The following is a 14,727-nucleotide window of genomic DNA, read 5'->3' as shown; positions in this document are numbered from 1 at the left end:
AGTTTTCCTGACTATGGTATTCTGAATGGGCAGACATGGGTAAGTAGTTTACCTGTGTACTCTGCAGTTCCCGAGCAGACAGCAAACAGCGCAGCGTTTAGACTGCACCCACCCGGGCTGTGCTCCGAAGAGCCCCCAGGCTGTCTACATCACTGACTCTCCTGCTGAAAAGCAGAAGTCTCTTCACTTTGTTTGTGGGCTGAAAGCTGCTTGCAAGATGGGCTTCTGAAGTTCAGGCCCTGATGAAGGGAAATTATACTCCAAATCCGAGGGCGGCAAGTCAGAAGAAACAATTTGCTTGGATTGGTGTCTGATTTTAATTTGAGGAGTCCAGGGCCTGAAGGCTTTCTGCTGAGTCTGAAAACAAACAAAAACCAAACTTCAATCCAGGTCGCTTTCAAGGAATTGTGGATTATTTCAAAACCTGTATTTTTCTTACACTTTATTCCCAGTGAGAAGATGCTCTCCCCTTCCAACCTCATTTTGGGGCATGACTTTGTAATGAACTCTTAACAAGCATTTATCTTAGAGCTTGTGCAGCCTTTTGAATGATGGAAGGTCATTCTGACCTAAACGAGTGACAGTTTAAAATCCCAAGTGCGCTCTTTCTTTCTGTTTATTGGGGAGGGACAGGAGACTAAGACTTCCTAGAGAGAACCTTTCCAAGGCAAAGAAATAAAATGTGTAACATTCGTTTTGTTCCCATGAGGAAGGCCTTACTGAGGCGACCTGTTGTATTGGAAGGAATGTAGCAGGTAGGATGTTTTGCTTTGCTTGAACGTGGCATGTCATTCTGTAAAGAAGTTGTGCTCGGGGCTCTTTTGACCTGCTTTATGAGAGTAAACAAAAATACTTGTCTTTCTAGGCTTGCTTGTGTGCTTCCCCGAATGCCAGTTTCTCAGGTCCTATCCTAGAGAATCGGAATGCAGTCCCCTCTCAGGTTACCCCTCTTTGGCTTAATTTCAGAAATCCAAGTGGATATTCCTGCAGATTTCTTCAGCATGGTTCAAAGCATGGCTTCTCACCAATTCTGACTCTCTCTCTCTGAAACATGCTTAATTTTTCCTACATCTGTCTTTACACTGTAGAGTTTGGGTTGAAAATGTACTTTCACTCTATTCTCTAATTTTCAGGAGTGTGTGTATAAGCACACAAATGAGTTATACTCAGATACAGTTACTCGTGCTTGCTTCCAACTGAAAGCATCCACTGAAAAATGTGGGTAGAGAATTCACTTAGGTCTGTGTCTCAGAGGCAAAAGTTGCTTTACAAATTGCTATGCTTTGAAAACAGCCTTTTCTGTGTTCTGAGAACTCAAGGGGCACTGTGTTCAGGTCAGGAGGGATATCAAGGAACACCCTCAGCTGGAGTAGTCAAAAACCAAGAGGGGAGAAAGCTTTTCCTTCCCGAACTTCACTGCTACGAGATCAAGAGGGAGATACAGGTTTCCTGAAACGTATTCAGAAACTATAGGGGTTTCTATGACAACAGAAATGAACAGGGAAAATACGTGTTATCTTCTCTCCTTAAGAGCCTTCAGCTTCACATGAGCCCAAGATCAAGGAATCAAATACATAGAAAGTCACAGAGCAAAGAGGGACACGTATTTCTTTTAGCTCAGCAGATGGCTAGCAATTGGAACTCCTTATATCTTCATTGGATGAGGAGTTAAGAGAACTGTTACATTTTTAAAATATATAGAGGGAGTGATTTTTTTGGACATATTGAAATGTTAATCCTGTTCACTTGTGCAGAGTTTGTTTGGAATAGAGAATCTCTCTCGCTTGCTTGCTCCGCATTGAAGTCCATAGAATTACTGTTTCAGAGGTTTGATTCTTTGCCTAGCTGTTTCTAAAGTGTAAGTTGAACCCTCACAAACACAATTACCAATAAGTTCTATCTCTGGCAGTAAGAATGGTATTCTTTGGAGATTTTTAGTTTTAACCATCTATTTTACTGGAGATATAGCTTGCATGCACCCATTTCCCAGTGGTTAGATGCAAAGCCTTCATTGCCCTCCTGGTTCCCGATGTTGACTGTTCAGGTCTGCAGAATGCAGAGGACAATGCCAGCTCGCTTCACAGGAGCACCAACAGACATGTCATTTGACCATCTGGCCAAAGGGTAGGAATGGAGATCATTATAGTTGGCTGGACTCCAAGATAAGGAAAGAATTCTGATGGGCAGTTAGAATGTCAGACAGATTTATAGTCTCCTTGGACTTGTGTCTGTCAACTCTGTGGGAGGAGGGAGATGTTTGTCCCACAGAGAGACATTCACATGGCAAAGATCAACACCAGTGTGCTAAATCTTGCAACCTCCTTTGCATCAGCTCCCTGGGTGGTAGTCCCCAAACAGTGCTGAACATCCAAGGCAGAGGGACAAGGGGAAAACCAAGAGTGTTCTTTCCCCCTTTCCTGTCAGTGGCTGTGTGCCCACCAAAGGCCACATTAGCCTTTCATCAGACACACATTCAGGCTCTGGCCTCTCTCCCCCCCTCTTCCCCACAAAGGATTTGTTGAAGCAAAGATCGTGTTATTGGCTAGGAGGTGACGGGCTTTCACTTATGGAGTATTCCAGAGATCAAGGCTATTGTCCAACGTTCAGCAATGCTGGTCTGACCTTTTGCCTTATAGCAGCCATGCTGGGTTCAAATTCGAAATAGGTAAAATGACTTCATTGCCATCTTCCTTTCTTTTTACTTCTCTTTAGCTTTTCTGTTGTGCCACAATGGACAAATGGGTCTCCTTCTCATCTAAAGAAGTTTTGGCAAAAGTGAAGTTTTGGTTCTGTAGTTTTATGGTAGCCCCGGAGAAATTGCCATACACTTTCCACAACACTGTTGGTTTTTTTTGTTGTTGTTGTTTGTTTTTATTATAGTCCCACTCTTTCTTTTGCTCCTGTTTTATTTACCAACTTGTGATCACCGGGGCTGGGTGAAGCTTGGCCTTCAGAGAAGGAACAGACATGTCAGGAGGAATGCATAGGAGGCTGCCACTGGCTTAGCTTGCTTCTGTAAGTCCTCCCTTTCTTCGACTGGAGTCCCTACCTTAAGCACATACAGCTATTCCATGGCTTTGCATCACTGAGCCCTGGGACTAAACTTTAGGACTACTGCTTTTCCCTCTCCCCTGACCCTACACACCCAATATCTCCCAGCTGCAAAAAGAGTTCTATGAGCACAACCGCTCCAAATAGAAGGTGCCTCGTTTGGTAGAGCTGACAGGAGAAGAGGTACCAGATTGTATCTTGGTATGGTGGAAGGTTTTAGACCTTGGTTGTGTAGACCAAGGTCTTCCTGGTATTAGTTTAGTCCTCTTGCCTTGAATGATATTTATGGATCTCTGTGGACTCTTACCCTCTAGTTAATCAGTAACTTCTCTGGAGAGGAAACCTGAGATTTTTTATTCTGGATTTTCTATTACTCCCTAACTTTTCTCAATGTTTCTTTTTTAAAAATTATTTTCAATCAGAATAAATTTCAAACATTTTAGAAAACCACACACACAAAAAGAAAATCAGAAAAAAGACAAGCCACCCATGGGTACAGAGGGGTGACTGTACTGTCTTGGTCCAGTTCCCCCTTGGTCCTGCTTTTCAAAAGAACCATTAGTTTATTTGATAAAGGAATTGTCCGTGCTTTGACTCCAGTGAGTACAAATGGTCTGATGAGCAGCCTCTTCCAGGTAAGAGCTCATTTGTGATACCAGGTTTCATCTGTTCACCCTTATCTCTCCAGCGTCTAGGAGAGTGCTTGATTCCAAACAGATATGCAGTAACTACTGGTTAGATGAATGACTGCTTATGGTGAAAGGAGGTGTCTGTGGAATAGGGGTTTAAGGCCGTGATTCTGAATGCATGTAAGAGGGTATTAAGGCCTTTCTAAAAATGTTCACACCACCCTCCAGCAACCACTGATTTCTCGCTGATTGGTGATTGGTTTATTCTTTAAAAATTGCCACAATAGATTAAAGAGATGATTTTTGTCAACTCTTTCAGATTGTAGAGTCCTTCTGCATGGCTCAGTGGGGACCACTGGATGTATGCAAAGAGCCCCCAAAAGCTCTTGCCATGGGGAATTGGTGGTTTGAAAGGTCTGGCTGAGGTTATGCTCTTTTGCCATCTGTCTCTTGGAAGTAGCTTTGATTTGTCTTTGACTAGGCCCCAGCAAAGTCATGAACACCAGATTTGGTGAGAAAATGCCAATTGTGTAGCCTCAGTCACAGGGAGATAATTTTCCCTTGATGCTGCTGTTCTTGGCAGCCCAGGGCCAGTTTGTTCTTGCTCTGCATGGCAGTGAACGTGCCCTCCTGTAGTGAGTGGGGGGAGGGGCCGGGGTGAAATGGAAAGTGTTCTGTACCATCAGCAGAGGCTTCTTGTCAACTTTTGTCAACCTTATTTATTCAACAATTATCTACTGAATAAACAACTGACAAGACATTGTCCCTGCCTCCAAGTTGCTTTTAATTCAGTGGAGGAGACAGAAAGCTGAGGTTTTCAAGGCAGTAGCTAAATGCTAAAAACAGAGAGGAAGCATAGGATGGAAGAGAAGCACTTAGGAGGGACGCTAAGCTCAACTAGAGGTGGTGATCAGCAGTGGCTTCCTGGAGGAAGTGACTTCATCTGGAAAATAAGATTAATATCCACGTGGCAAGGCGGGGAGGTTTTAAAGTAATATCTTTAGCTGCTCTTTGCTAAGTACCAGTGATGCTAATGTGGTGTTTGTGGTGATGATGATGATAGAGAGGGAAAAAAATGGCCTCACAACTAGGTAGTCCTAATTTGAAATCCTAGCCCTTCCTGTTCTTGGCTCTGTGATCTTGGACAAGTCACTCAGCCTTCCTGTGCCTCGTGTCTGAAATGGGACTGGTGATGTGTACTTCCAGAATGGTTGTGATGATTACAGAAAATGTTCGCAAGCAACCTAACACAGTGCCTCGTACACAGGAGGCATTCAGGAAGAAGTTGCAGGGGCAGCAGGGTTGAAGTGAACGTTCAGTGAAAAGGCAACAAGAGGAAGAGAAGGCAGCAGTAGGTGTCATTGGTGGATGTGGAGGGAAGAGCTCTGAATGTGGAGGCTGGGGACCTAAGTTCTCACCCAGCATCTGTCACTGGGGGGCATGTTGTCTCTGGCATCCTCTGGGGTCTCCCATCATTGCAGAAAGGCCCATCCACAAATCAGGTAATTTTTAAGTGAGAGGAACACATAACAAGTGACCTAGGATTAAGGACCACAGAGAGATCACTGCGTGAAGCGACGCTGCAGGAGGCTTCGTGGAGGAGAAGAGCCTTGGGCTGGGTGCCGAAGGTCGGGTAGGCTTCAGACAGGAAGTGCTAGGGGAAGAGGGTGTTCCTGGCAGGGTCTCAGTGTCGCAAAAAGGGCCCAATCCCACATCAGTGTGGCAGCCACAGCCTTCATCTCCTAACCTCTAGGGCAGCCTTACTCCTGGAGGGAATGGTTAATAGACAGGTCTTGACTTTGACTCAGAAGTTTCTTTCTTCGATAGTCAGGACTGGTTCAGGCAAAATTGTCAAGTTATTGAAGTTTGTTGCACGATCGTTCACTTTCCTGTCAGCAACCCATCTTCCTTGCCTGTGGGTCCCCATTAGCTCAGCTAAACAAGCCCCCGACTCCCACCTCCCTTTGCAAGCATGCAAAGTATGCCTTTCTCTGGTTCTTCTCCCCACTCTCAGAAGTATGTCTGTAATCATGGTATGTCAAAGCTTAAAGGGAGCTTAGAGTTCATTATCATGCACCCCACCCCATTGTTTTTATGAAGGGACGTGCCCAACGTTAAGTATTTAGGGACAGAGCCAGATCTGTGTGATCTCCAGTTACGTTCTTTTCCTTCCACTCTGCAGCCTGCATTTTTCTCCACCATGCATTCTGATTAGGGCATCAATACCTATGTATGAATCAGAACTCTTGGAGTTTTAAGTTTCAGAAACTTAGTGAGACTGGTTTAATAAGAGGGCAATGTCATGGCTTGTGTAACTAAAGAATTTTTGTAGGGCTGAATCCAGGTTTCTAGAATATATCAGGTGTTTGCTCTACTTTTTTTGGTATGCTTCATTCTCAGGCAAACTGAGAAATGGGGTCCCAAAGGCCTTAATAGCACCAGGCTTATATTCTACCATTTTAGCATCCTAAAAGAAATGGGGACATTTTTTTTTCTGGCAGAAGTCCTGGATAGAACTTGCATTAGTTTGACTTGAGTCATTTGCCTCCTTTCACTGTGATGGGGGGTTGTCGGTCTGCGGTTGTCCAGCACTCACTAGGGTGCTGTACCGGAGCCAGGGGTCACGGTCGGTTTCACCCAGACCATGGACTGAGAGTGGGGAAGAGATGGTTCCCAGGACAAAACCAGGTTTCCGTTTTCAAAAGCAGGGGAGATGGATGTTGAGCCAGCGTGTGTGAGCCCGCCCATACATCAGCCACATAACCAGCCACGGGCTGATAACGGTTTAAGGTTTTATCTCCCTGGTAGAGTTTGCCTTCTTGTGAAGGCCTGTCAGTGTTTTAATGTGTATAACATGGGAATTTTGTGTACCATGGAAAGGGCCGTGAGGGGGTTGGAGAAGATGGAGAGTTTGGATTTTAGGATTTTTCAGGATCTCCCAAATCATAGCACAAAGTAACTATCTACTCCATCCACTTAAAAGTCTTATCCTGATAGTGGCCCAGGAAATCAGCCTGAGATGGAAAGGTCTCCACTGGTTAACCACATGTGGATAACTGAAAGTCGACTGTGCATCCCAGCTTGTTCTACCTCTTTTCTTAGCATGTATTGCTTACCTCTCTAATGAGCATGGCCAATGTCTTATGAACCCAAGTCAAGTAGTGAACATCCAATAGAAAATTATAATTTTGTGTGTTGTTTTTATTCTTTCTCTCCTTTTCATGGTCCTTTGGTACACTTCTCATGTGCTTGGAGAAAACCTTGGACCTGTTTGTTAAGAATGAAGTTCTTGCATTCTCTCTGCCTGATGCATTGTGGCAATGGGTACATATTAGAAGGAGGTAAGGGTGGTGAGGGGCAATCAGAAGGTAGCATTGATCAATGTGGTGGGACTAATGCAGTATTTCTGGATGGAATTGAATAGAATTTTGCCTAAGGTCTTTTGGAAATCATTTTCAAGTCTGTTTTAATTCCTAATGTTCTCATATGATTTCTGACTTATTTGCCTAACGGGTTCATTTGTGTTTTAAAAAGGAACACCAAACCTTCATTATTTACTTTTCCTGATGCTTTTCAAATACCACAGAATTCTGTAAAGCCATCAGAAAGACAGAGGGGGGCCAAAGTTCAACATTCATTTTTGTTTCTTTGGCAAAGAATTCTTGAGATAATTTGGCACAGAGGAACCAGTACAGGTCTCTGATAGCTATACCTAATGCTAATTAACTCACAAAATCTCTTGCCTGAAAACTATTATTAGAAATATGCAGAAATATCTAAATACTCCAAAGATCTCAAGAGACCTTTGGAAAATATTTCAGAACATTTAGAAACATCAGAAGTTTGAAAAACAAAATATCCCCACATATGTGCGTGGGGGTAGTGGGTGAGTAAGGGTCTATGATCTGTTTTCTTCTCACCATTATATCACTGGCCCCTAGCACAGTAATTGGTGGAAGGGAGGTTCTCAGAAGGATGTGATAAATCAACGACTTCATCTTTACAGGGACTCTTGAATATCCATTGCTTTAAGTCATCAAAGTAGGCAAAACAGGGTGATCTATTTTGCGTTGTCATATCTATGGATCCCGCAGCGTGTGGTTTCTTTTTTTCCTCCCTCCCTCCCTTCCTTCCTTAGTTTCCTCACTCCATCTCTTCCTTCTTCCTTTTTTTTTTTTTTTCCCCTTCCAGTATTTGCTGAATCCCTACTCTATGTCAGTGTCCCTTATGATACAGAGGTGACTAAGACTCAGCCCCTGTCCTCAGAGCTTGTACTTTAGTGAGAGAGACACACAGGTAAATGGGTGATTTCAATATATCAATAGTATAAAAAATATTATGACAGAGGAAGTACACAGTATCTATGGACCATTTAAGAAGGAAAGCACTTAACTCAAATTCAGGGAATCAGGAAAGACTTCTCAGAGGAACTGAGTTTTGAAGGACAATCTGAGTTAACCAGACCTGGTTTTCTATGGCTGAGTGGGCCAGCCTGGGGGGAGCCTGGACCTGGGTTTAATCTCCTTCCTGGCCTCAGACAGGTGTTGGTGGCCACCCGCAGCCTCAGCTGCCCAGATGGCATCCAGTCTAGTGGTCATAGCCTGGTAGCCAAAGGGTTCAACCACAGAGTTCATAGTCCAGAGAAGCATCTAGACCCTGGGTACCAAGAGGGGAGATAGTAGTACTGAAGTCTGTCTGGCCTTGGAGAGACACCTGCATAAGCATGGTTAGGTGCAATTCTCATGCCCAGCTCAGTGCAGAGGGCCTGGGGCCTCAGCCGTGGGCACACCGTGCAGGCCAGGAACCAGGCTCATAGCCCAGTTGTTGCCTGCACCTATAGTCATTGGGGCCCCCATTACCCACGCCTCTAGGAAGCCTGTGTGGAGCTACTCTAGCAGGTGTTTATTCTTTCCCTTTTATTACTTAACTCCGTAGAAGCTAACCTTGCTTCTGAGAAATCCTTTAGGTCTAAGGTTCACTGGGTTACAGTGTCAGCATTTCTTATCAGCACCTACTGTGTGGCTGGCACTGTGCTGGGGACCAGGGATGTAGAGATGAAGGGACCTGATTTGGTCCTTTAACTAAACTGCCCAGCTTTGCATTTAAAACATTATTTTTTCTGGTACTCGTAAAATTTGTTTTGCTCAAATACATGAATATTTGCCTCTTAGAAATGTTACACAATACAATAATATAAAGGCCAAAACCTTAGTGTTTCCTTCTTCCTCTAATTCTAGCTTCTTTCACCAGTGTTAACCACTGATTACCTTTCTTGTGTATATTTCTAGTCCTTTTCCTATGCTTGTATATCCATGTATAATTGTATCAGTTGGGGTCCCAGCAGGAAACAGATGGTGGAATCAAATTAGGATAATTCGAGTTTAATAAAGGGACTATTTACCAAGTGTGAGATGGTGGAGGGAAGCCACAAGAGACAGTGTTTACTATCCCTAGCCCTGAAAGGGCACCGGGAGGGAGTTTCACGGATACCTGGACACAGGGAACGTGCTGCAGAAAGGACCCTCTGATGGTGCTGAGACCTTTGGTGGAGGGATGTGGCCACACCTACAGGGAGGTAGCTGGGAATAAGCACACTGACCTCCCTCTTTTCCCTCCCTCCATTCTCCTGCTGAAGCTCCTTGTTGACTGAACCCTATGGGAAGCAAGGGAGCAGGAAAACTGATTGATGGGGGTCCATCTCGGTCAACCTCCTCAGTCAGAGTGCAGGGTGGAGGGTGGGTTGGAGGGCCAAGCAGAAGGTATTCAGTACAAATATATACTCATCACATAGTTATATGAGCTTTTAATATCTTTGCTAACTTGTTACAGAAATGGGAGTGTACTATGGTATTGTTCTGTCTTGGTCTTTTGTTAACCTAAACAATTTGTCTTGATCTTTTCCTATGAGAACATGTGGATCTAATTAACTTATTTTCATGGCTGTGTAGTATTTCATCATATGATATACCAGAATTTAAATATTTTCTATATGTCACAGTTGATCTGTACAACAGAATACGTATCATCTGTGTACACTGTGAAGCCTAATAATGAAACGATCATCTGTATCATGAAACGATCTCAACCTAACATCACTAGTCCCATTGACTCTACCTTGGGCTCCACTCCTAGGGTCTCTCTGTGTCCCCTCACCCTGCAAATGCTAGTCTGGATTTTTTGTGTTAATCCTTTTATGTTTTTTAAAATAGGTTTCCCATATATGTATCTCTAAACAATATATTATATAGTTTTGCTTTTTTAAAAGCTCTATAAAACTAGTTTAATTGTATGTAGTCTTCCATAATTCGCTTTTTTAAAAGCATAGCATGCATTTTGATGTGTGCAGCTGTGCTTCATTTATTTTCACATTTTATAATACTTCATTGTGTGACTATGCCACAGCTTACCTCCCCATTTGACTGTTGATGGACTTTTGGGTTGATTCCAGTTTTTGCTGTTTCAAACAGTGCAGTTTATGAACATATTTTTGTCCATGTCTCTTGGCACATACGTGCAAAAGTTGCTCTAGGGCATATACCTAGGAGTGGAATTTCTGGGTCAAGGGGTTTACACATATTCAGCTTTGCTAGGTGATGCCAAATTGTTTTCAATGGGATTGTGCCAATTTACATTCCCACCAGAAGTACGTAGAGTTCCGGCTGCTCCCTGTCTTCCCCAATGCTTGGTAATTTCAGGTGTCTTAATTTTTACCACTAATACTTTTTTCAGGGATGCCAAGTGAAAGTGTAATGAGAGTCTGACTCTGTTATCATAATAAATATTTTTAACCTGGCTATTCTAAAACATGAATTCTACTTTTCTCTGTAAAAAATGTTTTCCCTTTCCTGCCCTATTTGATTTCTCTCATTGTTCCCTGACAGTTACACAGTTTCCTACATTGAAAACAAATATCCCAAATGGGTTTTTTAATTCCTCCCAACTCTAAAATGAATGTGATACTGATAGAGCTCCACATAAAATTATGGTTCATCAGCCAAAGGTTAGGGTTGGTCCCATATGGAGGACATAGCTCACAAAGAGGGAAAAAAAAGCCAACAGTTCTCCGTGGTCCCTTTATACGAAACTCCAGACCACCTTGACTTTCACAGCAAACTAGATTATGTGCTTTTTGAAAGGAATTGTGTCTCCCTCCATCTCTCTCTCACTCCCTTCTATCTTTCTTTCCTCAAGTGTTCATTAACTGACTGGCTAAAAATCTAGTGGAAAAGACAAAGTAATATTCCTGAGTAGCTTGCAAATGGGATGATAATGAGGGGGCAGATGGCTTCTGGAGTACAAAGGAGGAAACTCTACCTCTGTGTTCCTTGAGTCCCTCTCAGTTCCTGGGATGAGGTAGGCTTTACTGAGCATTTGTTGAATGAATGAATGAATACTACAAAGAGTTTTCAGTTCACTCGTAGTTTAGGAAGAACTACAAGAAGTTGAATTTCCATCAACTGGTCCACCTTTAATTACTGGAGTTAGTCTTCTTTTGTAACTTAATACTCAAAGCACCTTACATGATCTCTTGATTGATTCCTTTGGGAGATGTAAAACAGTCTATCAATTTATTTTACTTAAGAAAAAATACCTTTGCATTCTTTCAAGCACTCCATCTTCTTTCCCCAAATCTTGGGAACTGGCCTCCGCTCCTTATAATGTGCCAGCATGCTTTTTCCCCTTTTCATACAAGTAAGAGCTTGTAATCGCCCAGCATTTCTCTGACCTAGAAAGGCTGAGAAATTCACATTAATGAAAACACAGGGACTTACAAAATTGCTCTCAGCCCTCTCCCATAGAAGTATGTCTGGCGCTTGCTAATTAGCTGGATGGAATGTGGGTAGTGGACGGAGTGCGGTGCTAAGTGCTGCCTGCCGAAGATGGGCTTATGTAACTTTGAAATCAGGAAGCACATTCAGTGGGGTAGGGGAGAACTGCCTTTAACAAGCTGCTGAGATTGGCTGAACTCGCGCTGGCCTTGCACTCTTACTATTATAACCTTGATACCTTTCTCATTTGTAAACTTTATTTGCATTCCAGAGCTCAGCTGAATTTGCCTCGGTCCCTAGTTTCTTTCCTCTTTTGTCCTGGCTGGCTTGGCATGTAAATCAGCTTCAGACTTGCAGCTGCCTAAATACTCCCCCAGTTTACACTCCGTAACAAGTTCTTTCCCTGTAGGCGCCTGTCCACAGCGTGGCCGTGTACCTTAACGCTGGACAATACGGCTGCTGTTAGTAGTAATGAGTCGGGATTGAGCATCAGCATGGGGTTGAGTCGACAGGGTGACTGAGATGCTCGCAACTGAGACTTTCCTGGCCAGCGTGCTGTGGGACGCTGGAGATTTTGCCAAGCCACTCCAGGTCCCCCATTCCACTCCTGCCGGAGGTGACGTTTTCCTTGCCCTACTAGGGACGTCACGAGCATAACTGAGATCCATGATTCCAAAACTACCGGAGTGAAAGTGTACAATACCCTTCTGTGCCCTCACAGTAGTGGGGCAAGCACAGTTTCACACCTATACATGTATTGTGCATCGGATGTCCTCTTCTCATTCCTATGGATCAAATGTAACAATTTAAATTTTTTTTTTTAATTTTATTTATTTATTTATTTATTTATTTATGGCCGTGTTGGGTCTTCGTTTCTGTGCACGGGCTTTTTCTAGTTGCGGCAAGCGGGGGCCACTCTTCATCGCGGTGCGTGGGCCTCTCAGTATCGCGGCCTCTCTGGTTGCGGAGCACAGGCTCCAGACACGCAGGCTCAGTAATTGTGGCTCACGGGCCCAGTTGCTCCGCGGCATGTGGGATCTTCCCGGACCAGGGCTCGAACCTGTGTCCTCTGCATTGGCAGGCAGATCCTCAACCACTGCGCCACCAGGGAAGCCCCTTAATTTTTAAAAAAATACAAATGCAAGAAAACTGAACTGATAAAAAGAGAGAATAAGGTAGCTAATACTTAAAGAGGAAGATGTTCAGCCATTCAAGCTACTATTGAAATATTGAATTTCTTTAATGTTGATATATGTGCTAGAATGCTTTATTATCCTTATCCTTTCCCCTTTTCCTTTTCTCTAGAGAAGATAACTTATTTTGCAATGTCTAAATAGCATAGGAGTATATATATATATATATATATATATATATATATATATATATACTGATTTATAATTTAGAGAAACTTTTTGGTTACTCTTGTTAGCAGAACCTCATACAACACTGTCTTTCGAAAGACTGCCTAACTTGATTTCACAAGTAAACCACAAAAAGCAATTATTTGGTACATTTTCTTTTTTTTCCTCTCTCTCTCTTTTTCTTTTATTTTTTTATTTGGTACATTTTCTATATTCCGTTTTCTTCTTTCATCCCTATTAGGGAGGAGCTGAGTGTTTTTTTTTTCTTTCTTTCTTTGCTTTTGTTTTTTTTTCAAGCCTTACTGTCTTACCGTGAACTTATATGGTTGTTTTTTAAATGGAAATTTGATCGTCTTGCCAGAAGCCACATTAAGGAAGGAATACTACAAAGTCAGTGTTGGGGCCAAGTCCTCAGGATGGCAAGCCCTGCCCATTGGCCTCTTTTGGTCCCAGTTCGATTTGTAGAGTTGGGTTCTCGGTTTGAGGCTGGGATAAGTGCAGGGATGAAGCAAATGAAAGGGACCCTTGGGGTGTAAGAGAGGTAAGCCAGAGCTCAACCAATCCACAGTTCCTCTAGTTGACACAGAAGATCCCTCACCAACAGCACAGATGTATGGCTCGGTCCCACAACCTGAGTCGAATTTCTTGGACTGGTTCTCAAAATTTAGCACGCACAGGAATCATCCAGGTGATTAATAAAAATGTGGATTCCTCGGACCCATGCTCAGATTCAGATTCAGTAGGTCCAGGATGGGACCCAGGAATCTGCATTTTTACAGATGTCATAGATGATTCTGATGCTGGTATTCTGAGGACCACACGTAGAGAAATACCAACCTAGTACCTCTTACCATCTCTTCCCTTCTGCTCTTTCTCTGATTCAGGAAGTAACTTTGAATATGACCCTTTTAATGTCACCACTTGTAGCTGGGACCAGGAATCCCTGTGATGTACTTTTATCTAACATGGTTGAACTCTATCTGAGAGGGCATTAAATATATTACTTATGGGAGATCTGCTTTCTGGAACTCTCCTACCAGACCCATGTACTGTCCTGTGGTTTGAATGATCGAAAGCTGGAGTCTTCAGTTGAAAGCCGCTAGCCTTCCAGACCTACCCAAATTCTGTTCCTTTGGAAAGCCCTCTAGTACTCCAGTGTAGAATAAGAGATACTCATAGGCTGGAATTTTAAATAGGAGAGCTGAATGACCTGGAAGTAAATTATCAAAAATTTGAAAGTTTGCCCCATATCATGGTTGGACCTATTTTCATATATCTATATAAACCACTGAAGTAATAAAAGTAATACAAATAATTGATAATTGACTACCATGGACCAGGCTTTGTCCTAAATGATTTGTGTATATTCAGCTAATCCTCATAATAACCAATACTTTGTGTTATTATTATTCTGCTTTTATAGATAAGAAACCAAGGCACGAGAAAGTTAAGGAACGTGTACAACTGGAGAATAGCAGTCTGGCCCTCTTGGTTTGTGTAAGTTAAAATGAAACTGTTAAGGAAACCTGGAATCTGAAGAAGCCTTCTTTTTCAAAAGAGAAAGGAAATAAATACATAAAGGGCATTATAGGGCTACAGCATAACCGCTAGTGAGAAGTGTTGTAGCCTTTTTTTTGAAGTTTTTCAGAAATGTATCTAGGCCACAGATACAGTAACTGCAGCCCTTAATGCATATTGGGGTTAATTCCAGGACTTTTATTGTTACTCAGGATTTGACAATGTAATAGTTATTTGTGTCACTAAGCCTTTTAGGCTGGAGAGTCTTGTACATTAGTAACTGTTAAAGATCTTATTGCAGAAATTACTGTCACGATTATGGAAACCCTAATTTAACCCACATTGATCATATGTTTCTGGCATGGTCAAGAAGTTTTTTCCAGTTCAAGTAGCTTTATA

General features: G+C 42.7%; 1 protein-coding gene across 5 annotated transcripts in view; it reads left to right on the top strand.

The window, feature by feature from the left end:
- Positions 1-14,727, top strand: part of CPQ (carboxypeptidase Q) — a 498,122-nt gene that overhangs the window by 276,407 nt on the left and 206,988 nt on the right. For 4 of the 5 annotated variants that reach the window (XM_036830874.1, XM_036830876.1, XM_036830875.1 and 1 more), the window contains exon 5: positions 14,234-14,307. The exons of the other annotated variant lie outside the window; for it this stretch is intronic. In XM_036830874.1, coding sequence (XP_036686769.1) covers positions 14,234-14,307 — 74 coding nt within the window. The remainder of the gene's footprint in view (positions 1-14,233; positions 14,308-14,727) is intronic. 5 annotated transcript variants of the gene reach the window in all.

Source organism: Balaenoptera musculus, chromosome 17 (genome assembly GCF_009873245.2).
Source record: "Balaenoptera musculus isolate JJ_BM4_2016_0621 chromosome 17, mBalMus1.pri.v3, whole genome shotgun sequence".
NCBI lineage: Eukaryota > Metazoa > Chordata > Mammalia > Artiodactyla > Balaenopteridae > Balaenoptera > Balaenoptera musculus.
This window is presented reverse-complemented; position numbering and strand designations above follow the sequence as displayed.